At 40.9% G+C, this 13,240-nt stretch overlaps 2 protein-coding genes across 4 annotated transcripts in view; one reads left to right on the forward strand and one right to left on the reverse strand.

Annotated features, from left to right (window-relative positions):
- Positions 1 to 13,240, forward strand: part of SLC25A12 (solute carrier family 25 member 12) — a 225,189-nt gene that overhangs the window by 31,830 nt on the left and 180,119 nt on the right. The window lies entirely within an intron of this gene.
- The window catches only part of HAT1 (histone acetyltransferase 1), a 52,504-nt gene that overhangs the window by 393 nt on the left and 38,871 nt on the right, over positions 1 to 13,240 (reverse strand). Inside the window, exons 9-10 of the mRNA XM_049773453.1 lie at positions 8,359 to 8,510; positions 3,636 to 3,752 (exon numbers count right to left, since the gene is read on the reverse strand). Coding sequence (XP_049629410.1) covers positions 3,636 to 3,752; positions 8,359 to 8,510 — 269 coding nt within the window. The remainder of the gene's footprint in view (positions 1 to 3,635; positions 3,753 to 8,358; positions 8,511 to 13,240) is intronic.

Here is a 13,240-nt window from a genome sequence, read left to right on the forward strand (position 1 = left end):
AAATCTAAATGTTCCACACTGGTTTTTCTTAAGAAAGCCTAAACATAGGCTGGATAGTACAGAGGGTAAGATACTTTCCTAACACATGAACACCCTAAGTTCAATCCCTGACCACCCAGCATGGTCTCCTGAGCCCCGCCAGAGTGATCCCTGAGCACAGAGCCAGGAGTAAGCTCTGAGAACCATTGAGTGTGGCTCTTAGCCTCCCCTGCCACTGTCTCCCCTCCCCTACCAAAAAAGACTAAATATGAGACTGAGGAAATAGTCCAAATGGTGAAGCACATGCCTAGCATGTGTAGGTCCTGTACCACCTGGGCCCCACGACACTGCTTCGATGGCTATGATCCTGGTGTCCTTAAGCACAAACAGGCCAGCTGTGGGTATACACCAACACTCAGCAGGCCCATACTCCCAAGCTGAAAATCACTAGAAGTGGCCTAGGTTTTCCAAGCTCAGCTGGGGGTGGTCCTTATTTTAAAGAGAAAAAGAAAGCCCAGATGTGATTATTAACCTGGCAACACAAATTCCAAAAGGCGTTCAGCATAAAACTTAGTACTTACAAGTATAGATTATGTGATTACGAGCACCCTCTCTAAAGTGTACTAGTGAACTGGCCAAAATCAGTATTTCTTTAAAAAGGCAAGAGAGAGGGGGCCTGAGAGATAGTACAGCAGTAGGGCTTTTGCCTTGCAAGCAGTCAACCCAGGACCAATGGTGGTTCAAATCCTGGCATCCCTTATGGTCCCCCGTAACTGCCAGGAGTGACTTCTGAACACAGAGCCAGGAGTAACCCCTGAGGGTCACCGGTGTGGCCCAAAAACAAAAAACAAAACAAACAAAAAGGCAAATGAGGGGCCTGAGCGGTGGTGCAAGCAGTAGGGCGTTTACCTTGTATGCGCTGACCTAGGACAGACTACAGTTCGATCCCCTGGCATCCCATATGGTCCCCCAGGCCAGGAGCGATTTCTGAGTGCATAGCCAGCAGTAACCCTTTAGCGTCACTGGGTGTGGCCCAAAATAAATAAATAAATAAAAATAAAGATAAAATAAGGCAAGAGATGGGGGCCGGAGAGATAGCACAGTGGTAGGGTATTTTTTGCCTTGCACGTGACTGACCCAGGATGGAAGGTGGTTCGAATCCTGACATCCCAGAAACCCCTAAGTGTGACCAGGTGTGACCCAAAAACAAAAAAGAAAAGGCACTTTTACGATGTACACAGCTGAGGTTTTTTTTTTGTTTGTTTGTTTTGGTTTTTGGTCACATCCAGCAGCGAGCACTCAGGGGTTACTCCTGGCTCTATGTTCAGAAATCGCTCCTGGCAGGCTGGGGGGTGGGGGGACCATATGGGATGCTGGGATTCAAACCACCGTCCTTTTGCATGCAAGACAAATGCCCTACCTCCATGGTATCTGGCCTCTACAGCTGAGTTCTATCACTGGCAACCATATGGTCCCCTGAGCCCACCAGGAATGATCCCTGGTGTATCTTGGCACAAAGCCAAGTATAAGCCCTGACATCAGGTGTGGCCCCAAAACAACAAACAAAACGTACACATTTCTAAATTCCTCAGATGCTTGAGCAAAACTCATTTACAGGTTTTTATAGGGTTTATCGTTGTGCAGGTTTTATTAAGTTTAACTGTCCAGTTGTTCTGAGAAAACCAATCAAGCTTGACCACATCCCTTTCCATGCATCTTAACCCCTATATGATTTCCAAGCCCCCAAATTATCATTTCTTTTCATAACATATTAGAGAAAAAATGTAAATTTTATATTTCAAACTTTCTTCCCTTTTTTAAGACCTAAAAAACATTCTCTATCATTCAATATGAAAACTTTTACTTTATTCTTTTGGTTTTTGGGCCACACCCGGTGAAGCTCAGGGGTTACTTCTGGCTTTGTGCTCAGAAATCACTCCTTGCTTGGGGGGGGGGGGTCATATGGTTCTTGGGGATCTAACCAAGGTGTGTCTTGGGTCAGCCATTCGCAAGGCAAATGCCTTACTGCTGTGCTATCGCTTGGGCCCAAAAAAACTTACTTTATTCTTAAAAATAATTCTGCACTTGAGAATACTGCATAACACAGTAAAACTCATGCTATAGTTGGAACACAAAGCGTAAAAAATCATCTCCACCCCTGAGCACCGCCGGATGTGGCCCAAAACCCCCCCCCCAAAAAATATCATCTCCATTAATACATTTAACAGGAAAATCTCTAAAGTATTTCTCCATTTCCCCAAATTTGTGAAAGGTTTTGATCACACTGTGCCTTTCAACCCAAAATAAAAGTGCTACCAATTGTACTATTTCTCCAGCTCCTGAAACAGTTTTAATATTTGAAAATGTTATGCTAACATTGTTCTACACGCCAAATTCCAGCATAAAGATTTTTGGTTTTTTTTTAGGGACAAGCACATCAATGCTCAGGGGCTACTACTGGCGCTATGCACATATGGAACCATATGTGGCACCAGGCTTTGAAGCAGGGTCAACCGTATGCAAGACAAGTGTTTTATACCTACTATACCATAGCGTTGGCTGCCTGGCCCCTCATCTCCTTTTGTGGTGCTTACAAGGCTGAGGCATAACCAAAATCACTTGCATACAGGAATCACAGATAGCAGAACTCTATCAAACTTGAAATTGCCAGGATTACACGTGGTACATGTAGGAAACCAGAGATTTAAACTCATGACCATCTATTTACAAGTGGCAATCTAACCTATAGTTCCTTCCGAACTTCTATTTTAGTTTGATATTTGTTATAGCACCTCTCTTACTAATGCTTAGGGATGAGACCCTGGGCCACACCAAGCTATTCCTGGTAACTTTTTGGGTTTGAGAGTTCAGTGTTCAGAACAGTAGCAGTGTTTGAGGGTCACTAGAACCACAATGGGTGGTGCCTGATTCCAAGATATGCTGGGAACTGAGCTCATTACCCTGTATTCTTTTTTTGTTTGTTTGTTTGTTTTTTGGTTTTTTTGGACCACACCTGTTTGATGCTCAGGGTTTACTCCTGGCTAAGCGCTCAGAAATTGCCCCTGGCTTGGGGGGACCATATGGGATGCTGGGGGATCGAACCACAGTCCTTCCTTGGCTAGCGCTTGCAAGGCAGACACCTTACCACTAGTGCCACCTCGCCAGCCCCACCCTGTATTCTTTACAACCCGAGCCATTTCCCTGGCCTCCACCACTTTATAATTTTTTCCCTTTTGTGGGGGCCACACCATTCTTGACAGTGCTCAGAAATTACTCCTGACTTTGTGCTCAGGAATCATGCCTGGTAGCACTTCAGAAATATGGGGTGCCAGGCAGTGAATTCAGGTCAGCTGCATGGAAAGTAAGCACCTTACCAGCTGTTCTATATCTCTTCGGCTCCTCTTTCACTTTAAACAGTGATACAAATACAGTATTTAAGACTCTTGAGGGGCCAGAGAGATAGCATGGAGGTAGGGCGTTTGCCTTTCGTGCAGAAGGACGGTGGTTCGAATCCCGGCATCCCATATGGTCCTCCGAACCTGCCAGAAGTGATATCTGAGCACAGGGCCAGGAGTAACCCCTGAGTGTGTCGGGTGTGACCCAAAAACCAAAAATTAAATAAAAAAAATAAATAAAAAGACTATTGAAAGTCTTACCTTATAAGGACTAATTAATCTTCTTTTAATATCCAGTCGATAACTTCTGTATTGTTCAGCATCACTCATGTCAGTCACCAGTAGTCGTAGAATTTCATAAACCCGCCTAGCATGTTGCTAAATTAGTGAAAGAAAAACAATAAGCATTTTCAAAGTGCAAGATAGTGACACTTGTCCAAAAGACCCCAGGATATAATGACTATCGACTATGGGCCAGCAATAGTGCTAGGTATCAAAATAAAAGATTGTCTTTGCCCCCAAAGACTAGTTATCTAATGAGGTAACACAAATTATTGAGACAGATTTAATACTTACAGACGAAAAACCTAGAAATGAGGGAAATGCTAAGAGTCTTAAAATAAGCACTAAAGAGGGGCCAGCGAGGTGGCGCTAGAGGTAAGGTAAATTGTCTGCCTTGTAAGCGCTAGCCAAGGAAGAACCGAGGTTTGATCCCCCGGCGTCCCATATGGTCCCCCCAAGCCAGGGGCAATTTCTGAGCCCTTACCCAGGAGTAACCCCTGAGCATCAAACAGGTGTGGCTGAAAAACCAAAAAAAAAAAAAAAAAAAAAAAAGGGGGACCGTCATCGATTCAAATCCCGGCGTCCCATATGGTCCCCCGTGCATGCCAGGAGCAATTTCTGAGCCTGGAGCCAGGAATAACCCCTGAGCACTGCCATGTGTGACCCAAAAACCACCACCAAAAAAAAAAAAAGTAAATAAGCACTAAAGAAAACAGCACTGCATGTGCACATGAAGAACAGAAGCAACCTGACACTGCCAAAGTCAAAATATGCAGCAAAGTGTTAAGAGTGAGGATAAAGCAAGAAGACAAAGTTTAATATATAGAAATAGAAAGCTGGAGTTATAGCTGATGGGTGATGTATTTTAAGGGAGGTAGATAGCAAAGTTCTTATCTGAGTTTTAAGTAAAGCTTTCCTGGGCCCGGAGAAATAGCACAGCGGTGTTTGCCTTGCAAGCAGCCAATCCAGGACCAAAGGTGGTTGGTTCAAATCCCGGTGTCCCATATGGTCCCCCGTGCCTGCCAGGAGCTATTTCTGAGCAGACAGCCAGGAGTAACCCCTGAGCATTGCCGGGTGTGACCCAAAAACCAAAAAAAAAAAAAAAAAAAAAGTAAAGCTTTCCTGCAACTACAAAGAAAAGGTGGATTAAAGCAGGGTAGGGGTTGGAGAACATAGTTCAAAGGCCTGAACTGCACGTTTATTAGTATGTAGAGAGCTCAAATTCAATCTGTAGTACCAAACGTTCCCCTGTGAACTTTCAGGCCTGAGCCCTAGACTGTCTGGCTGGGCTGAGTAGTGCCAGTAATAGCCCTTGAACACGAGCATTGCTTGGGAGAAAATAAATTTTTTAATAAGGGATATTAATTAGAAGCTATTAAACCAGGCAATTTGATCTCCAGTACCAGGAATGGTCCTCCACGCACCACCAGGGCTCACTCCTGAGCAGTTAGAGAAGCCACTGAACACCAGTGGGTTCAAATCACACAAACAGCAAAAATATCTTAAGAAATATTAGGAGAATACTAAAGAACTAGAAGTTTTGGTTTCACTAAAACCAAAGGAGCACAATATAGTTTTTTTTGTGTCTGTTGTTTCACATAGCTTTATTGGTGGTGGTGGTGGTGGTATTGTTATGTTAGGATGATGACAGTTGAGCCTGAAAAAGTAGTACTTTCTGGCCAGGGATAAAATGAAGGAATAGGATTGGGGGGGGGAAGGAGGAGACAGGGGGGTGGGGTAGAGAATATGCACACATGTATCCAAATAGATATGTAAAGAAACACAAAAATGGGGCCGGGCGGTGGCGCTAGAGGTAAGGTGCCTGCCTTGCCTGCGCTAGCCTTGGACGGACCGCGGTTCGATCCCCCGGTGTCCCATATGGTCCCCCAAGCCAGGAGCAACTTCTGAGCGCATAGCCAGGAGTGACCCCTGAGCGTTACCGGGTGTGGCCCAAAAACAAAAAAAAAAAGAAACACAAAAATAAGAAATATGTAGTATAGCTGGCAAATGATAAGAGGTCCAATAAAGTCAGCACATGTAATAAAAGCAGAAAATCAAGGCTAACAATGTAGGGAGGGTCCAAATGATGATGTATTCTGTACATATGCTAAGGTGTTTGAATTCCTCTTAGGAAAAAAATTTTAAAAAACATGGCTTGAAAATGTGCTCATTTCCTTTTCTTTTTAAAGCAGAGCTGTTAAATTCTTGCTAATAATGGTATAATAAAGTTTGAAGGTATTAACTTATTTGTTTTTGAGCCACTCCTGGCTGGCTTGGGGGAAGAATCTGCAGTGCCGCAAACTAAACCCCAAGGCAAGTGAAAGCCTTCCCTGATGAACTATCTCTTTATTCCTGTTCATTTTTCTTTTAAAGATAGAGATATTTTATCTTAAGTCAGGAAGCCACTGAAGTGTTTTAATTAAGGAGATGAAAAGTTTCAGTTCAAATTAAGTTGTCTGTTGAAGGTAAATGAAAAGTAAAGTTCAAAAAATTTATTCATGTGTATTTTATTTTTAAAATTGCAGCTCAGGCAACATGATTACAATTGTGTTAACTTATATGGTTTAAATACACATTGTTAATGCACCTTCATGAGTACCAGCATCCCCAAGTTCCTCTCTTACTTTCCTATGTCATTCAAGTATTATTCCTTTCTCCCAACATCCTTTTCTCACTGCTTGTTAATCTCAGTTCTAAAATCAGTGATGAATGATTTGTTAATATCCATTATTATCTAGTTCCTTATTTTGTTTCTCTGCATACCCTGAGTAAGATTGTTTTTACTCATTTCCCTCTGACTTATTTTACTTAACATGATGCCTTCTAGTTCCAACCAAGTTGCTAGAAGATGTCAAATTTCCCTATAGCTGTGTGATATTCTATTGTTTATATATAGCATAATTTTTTTGACAGGGGCACACTGATGGTGCTCAGGAGTCTTACTACTCCTTTCTCTGTGCTCAGGGCCTTGGTGGAGCTTAAGAGACATTATGGGGTACCAGGGTACAAAGTCTTACCAACTATACTGTTTGTAATTATCCATCTATTGTTTGGTTCCATACTCTGGCTAATGTGCTTAGTTTTGCAAAGAACACTGTCATGCATGTATCTTTTCTAAATAAGCTTTTGTGTTCTGGACAACTGACAGGAAGTGGAATCACTGGGCTATATGGATACTAAATTATTAAATTTGAGAAGTCATCACACTGTTTCCATAAAGGTTTAGACAACTTTCCCACCAATGGTGTAACTGCATCCCTAATAATAACGTTGTAAAAAGCAAACTTTTATATAGTTTTGGAATTCAGAAGGAATCTGGAAGATATTTAGAGATCTTCCTCATAGATTAAGTAGAGTGAGAAGAAATGAATAGTACCAAGTACAGAAGTTTAGAGGGGAATTAGTTTAGGGAACATACAGATGAATAGAACTGAGTAAAAATACTCAAAAGGATCACTGTAATAAGAGAAAAAACAGAAATTGCAGTACTTAAGCAAGAGATGAATAACTGCCTTGGATTCTAGTCCTTACTACTGGAATTATCCTTCTCACAAACTTTCATAACACAAATCCCATTCCTTAAAGCTTTGATAAAAAACATTTCTTCTCTTAAAATTCTGATTCCTTCAGTTTTCTAAATACAATAAACTTATAAATTACTGTTTCAGTACTTATTTTAATTACTACCTTAAAATTAAAACATACAGGAACCATATAAAGTAAAAATTAACTTGTTTTACTCTTAACTTTTTATTCCTACCAATACCATCTTAAGGGTAATAACCAATTTGTTCATTTAGACAAATATTTCCTTAAAAAACAAAATAAGGACTGGAGAGATGGAACAAAGGTTGGAGCACATGCCCCACAGACAGAGGTCCCTTAAGTTTCATCCCTGGCATTACATCACCTGGCCCATCCCATTTAACCACCTGATCCAAATAGTCAGCCAAGTATTCCCAGAAGAGGTTCCCAGAGCCACTGAGCTCTGCTTGAGAAAATTAAGTGCCCCTAAAAAAGGAAAATTAAGATTCTTTTCATCTTCTTTCTGCTTTTACATTTAATATTATCAGGAAATATTCAGTGAATGAGCACAAGGATGTAAATAACTACACAGCAAATGGTAGAGCAAGGTTTGAGCTTAAGGAAATTTAGCCTCAAAGCACGTTAAGCATTATTAGTACCAACACATTTATAATTTAAAAAAAATTACTGATTTGCCATTGATTTATAATATGTAGATTTTAGGAGTATAATCTCATACCTTGATAAGTGTCTGCATATATCACTGCATCCACCATCAAAGTTTGTGTCATTTACACTGGTTCTTTTTAATTGGTCCTTTCTATACCCTCCTCATATTCTCCTTTCTCTTCCCTTTGTGGATACCGCCATATTTTTCATTGCCTAGAATTATCTTGTAACTATATTTAAGACTTCATAATGTAATGATAGTGTTTAATTACAATTTAAAAAAAATACAGCTTCAGGGTAGAAATAGTATAGCAGGTAGGGTGTTTGCTTTGCAAGCAACTGGCCTGGAATCAATCCCCAGCATTCCCTGTAGTCCTCTGAACCCTCCAGGAGACAACCCTGAGCAAAGAGCCAGAAGTAAAGCCCTAAGTACAGATGGCTGTAACCCAAAACAAAACAAAAGCAAAAACCCTCACATGTAAAATGTTTCTTTTCCTTTACAGAATACCTTATTTATTTTGAACTTTTGTTGTGCCTCTATTGCCATATCTTCATTGAATCCTTGCATTAACTTTTCCCGAGAAAAACAAGGCAAATCTTGACAAAGCTTCACAAGTACAAAGTCTCTTAATTTCACATAGCTTTTAGATGGATCTTCCGCTAAAGAAATAAAGCAGAATAACATTTTCTTTATCCAACATAATTTACTCATCGTTAACCATCTTAATATACATTCTAGGCTAGAGAGCAATTATTCTTATTGTTTGTTTGTTTGTTTTTGTTTTTGTTTTTGGGTCACACCAATAGTCAGGGGTTACTCCTGGCTCTATGCTCAGAAATTGCTCCGGGCAGGCTCAGGGGACCATATGGGATGCCAGGAATTGAACCACCATCTTTCTGCATGCAAGACGAACACCTTACCTCCATGCTATCTCTCCTGCCCCAGCAATTATTCTTAAATGAAATAACATATAAAAGGTACAGGAAGGGGCCGGAGAGTAGCATGAGGTAGGGCATTTGCCTTGCATGCAGAAGACGGTGGTTCGAATCCCGGCATCCCATATGGTACCCTGTGCCTGCCAGGGGCGATTTCTGAGCACAGATCTAGGAGTAACCCCTGAGCGCTGCTGGGTGTGACCCCCCCCCAAAAAAATGGTACAAGAAGATAGGATAATTCCTTATGCGTGATATAATAGCACTATTATCTTAGCCAAATAAAAATAGGTACAATCCATTTTGCAAGAGTCAAATTATCAAATTAGCTACCCCTCTCAAATGTAAACATGACTGGCATATAACCAAAAGCATCTAGTTTTACTTCAATTAAAGTAGTTCTATAAGGGATTCAAGAGATAATCAATCCCTAAAACATAGTTCAATTTCAAATTTTGTGGGGGGATCTTTTGGGGGTCACACCTGGCAGAGCTCAGGGGTTACTCCTGGGCTCTATGCTCAGAAATAGCTCCTGGCATACTAGGGGGATCATATGGGATGCCAGGATTCAAACCACCATCTTCTGCATGCTAGGCAAATGCCCTAACTCCATACTATCTCTTCAGCCCCTCAATTTCTAATTTTTTTTCTACTTTCAATTTCTATTTGGTACCATGATTTATAATCTAATAACAGTAGTGTTTCAGACATTTAATGTTCCACTACCAGAGCACCATAAGTCCTCTACCAACAACCCCTGCCAACTTTCCCATTCTCCAACCCAATTCTTGTGGCCTATTCTCAAAGTCTGTTATCACTGGCAGTTTTTAAATATCTTACTACATTTCTTTTTTTGTTTTGTTTTGGGGCCACACCTGGCCATGTTCAGTGGCTACTCCTGGCTATCTGCTCAGAAATAGCTCCTGGCAGGCACGGGGGACCATATGGGATGCCGGGATTCAAACCAACCACCTTAGGTCCTGGGTCGGCTGCTTGCAAGGCAAACGTCGCTGTGCTATCTCTCCGGTCCCACTACATTTCTTTATATTGAACATATAAAAGAGACCATTCTGTTTGTCCTTTTCCTCTGACTTCACTAGCATGATACCCTCCAGACATAACCATGTACTAGTGAACAGCAGTATTTTAGGACTAGATGGGGTATCAGGAATCATATCTGGGTGTCGGCTGTGTGCAAAGCAAACATCCTATCCGCTGTGCTATTGCTCTGGCCCCCATATACATGTTTCTTTTTTTATGTACTAATTTGTTCTTGGGAACTTGGGTTGTTTCTACATCTGGTATTATGAATATTGTTGTGACAAATATAAGTGTGCAAGTATCTTTTCAAAACATTTTTGGTGTGCTTGGAGTAGATGTCAAGAAGTATAACAATGAGTTGTACAGAAGTTCAATTCTTTTTTTTTTAGGAAGCTAGGGAGGGTAGGGCACACTAAAGATGCTCAGGTGACTATATGGGGTGCCACATATTAAACCTCTGTTGGCTGTAAGCATGGCAAACACCCTACCTACTATACTATTACAGCTAAATTCATAATAAAAAACTAACATTTTTTTTGTTTTAGGGCCATACCCCACAATATTTAGGATTACTCAGGCATCTCTCCTTAAAGGGGTTCAGAGGACATAAGGGTTGATAGCACCAATTCTTAATTTCCTAAGAAGTTTCCATACTGTTTCCAATGATGGTTGGGCCAAATGACATTTTCACCAACAGTAAATGAGGATTTCTTTTTCCCTATATTCCCATCAGTTCTAGTTGCTTCTAGTCTGTTTAATATTTACCAATTTACATTTGTTTTGTTTTGTTTTTATTTTGACCATATCCAATGGTGCTCAGGCACTACTTCTAGCCCTGCACTCAAGTATCATTGTTGGCAGGCTTGGAGAACATATGGGGTGCAGCAGATTGAACTGGAGTTGGTCCCATGCAACTATTGTTCCAGACCCTGATGTGTGCCAATTTCATTGGTATGTTAATACCATTTTATCCAATAACCTTTTTTTTTTTAATTTTTTTTGATTTGGGGGCCATACCCAGCAGTTTTCAGAACTTATTCCTTGCTCTATGCTCAGGGATCACTCCTGGAGAAACTTGGGAGAGCATATGAAGTACTAGGGATAGAATCCAGGTCATTCACATGCAGCACAAGTACCTGCTGTACTATCATTCTGGCCCTGACATTATACATTTTTTACCACCACACTTTAGACTCTAAGAAATTTCATTTAGGGGCTGGCGAGGTGGCGCTAGAGGTAAGTTATCTGCCTTGCAAACGCTAGCCATGGAAGGACCGAGGTTCGATTCTCCCAGCATCCCATATGGTTCCCCCAAGCCAGGGGCAATTTCTGAGTGCTTAGCTAGGAGTAACCCCTGAGCATCAAATGGGTGTGGCCTGAAAAACCAAAAAAAAAAAAAAGAAAAGAAAAAAAGAAATTTCGGTGTGTGTGTGTGTGTGTAAAAAAAAAAAAAAGAAATTTCATTTAGAGATTAGAGAGCTAGCCTAATGAGGCACCACTACGATTAATTTCAAGTACTGCTATGTAAGGCTCAACAATAAAAACACAGTAATTTCTTTTTGTGGTAGGGATATACCTCACAGGGCTGGAGTATATATCATACATGGGTGAGTTTAACCCCTGGCATCACATGACATTCTGGGCTGCACACCCTGACACTATTATGGAATACTATCTGTTTCTTTTAATTCTGTAGCACCCAGCAAAACATGGACCACAAATTTAACATATGCTTGTCATATAGATATAACTTTTTTTTTAAAGCTAAGAGAACAAAAGCTAAACTGAATAGCACCAGAGAGCTAGTATAGGGGTTAAGGCACTTGCCTACCAGGTGTCTGACTACAGTTCTATCCTGGGACTATATGATTCCCCTACCACCAACAGACTGATCCCTGACACAGAGCCAGGAGCAACTACTGAGCACAGCTATTGAATATGAGACCAAACTCCAAAATAAAAAAGCAAAAAAAAATTTTATTTTAAGTTACAATAAATGGGTGAAGGATATAGCTCATGACAAACTATATTCAACCCCCCCAGACCTCATTCATCTGGACACAAAATAACAACAATATTTTTGTTTTGTTTTTTTTTGGGTCACACCCGGCAGTGTTCAGTGGTTACTCCTGGCTCTATGCTCAGAAATCACTCCTGGAGGCCGGGCGGTGGTGCTAGAGGTAAGGTGCCTGCCTTGCCTGCGCTAGCCTTGGATGGACCGCGGTTCGATCCCCCAGTGTCCCATATGGTCCCCCTAGCCAGGAGCGACTTCTGAGCGCATAGCCAGGAGTAACCCCTGAGCGTCACAGGGTGTGGCCCAAAAACCAAAAAAAAAAAAAAGAAATCACTCCTGGCAGTCTCGGGGGACCATATGGGATGCTGGGATTTGAACCACTGTCCTGCATGCAAGGCAAACGCCCTACCTCCATGCTACCTCTCCAGCCCCAACAACGATATTATTGAGTAATAGTAATATTTAAGAGTAAAAACTCAAATAACTCATATATACAACCTCCAAAAAGTTGGGGAGGAGGTGTTACAATTGAAAAATCTAAAAAGTTCAGCCATTCCTTCTAGAAAATTTTACCTACATTTGAAAAAAGTGGGGCTGCACTACCACTCTGGCCCTGAGGTGTGTTTAAATGCTATGAATCTCAAAATACTGACTAGCTCGAAAGGAAGATGGTGCAGATGTAAAGAATTTCAGTATTTTACTTGCAAGGTGTTTAAAAGAAATGTAGCAGTTCTACCATACTAAATATATCTGAACACTTGGGTTTTTCTATCCTGTAACCCACACCCTAGCTTCTTAAACTGTGGGTCACAACTCTATGAATGTAAAATGAATGTAGAAAGGGGAGAGTGAATATAAAAAGTCCTTAAAACTTGGTTTTAAGCTATCAGAGATAGTACAGAGATTAAGGCATGTGCCTTGTATGCGAACAACACCAATTTGATCCCTGGCATTACATATGATCCAGAACACAGAAAAGTATACTTTAAAGTACAGGAATAAAATTACAGGGGTTAGGAGTAAGTTTGAAGCACTGCTGGGTATGAATGGCCTAATACAAACAAAGCTGTTTTAAAATAAATGTTTCTATAATTTATTATAATAAATTAAATAAAGCAAATATTTGACTTAACTGTCTACTTCATTTACACAGGGCTGTGTGAAACTTCTTGTGTGAAAAAGCAGTCAAAAGTGAAAGTTTAAGAAGAAAGTTTAAGATCATTGTTGAAAAGTTTTGGTATTTGGGTGAGGTAGTGGGAGTCACACTTGACAGAGCTCAGAGCTGAGATCAGGGGACAAATGTGGTGCTGGGCATTTAACCACAATTTGGCCATATGCAAAGCATGTGCCTTAACCCCTGTATTATTTGTCCAAACTTAAATTTTTTGGGGGGGAGGGCATG

The sequence above is a fragment of the Suncus etruscus genome, chromosome 5 (genome assembly GCF_024139225.1).
Source record: "Suncus etruscus isolate mSunEtr1 chromosome 5, mSunEtr1.pri.cur, whole genome shotgun sequence".
NCBI classification, from domain to species: domain Eukaryota; kingdom Metazoa; phylum Chordata; class Mammalia; order Eulipotyphla; family Soricidae; genus Suncus; species Suncus etruscus.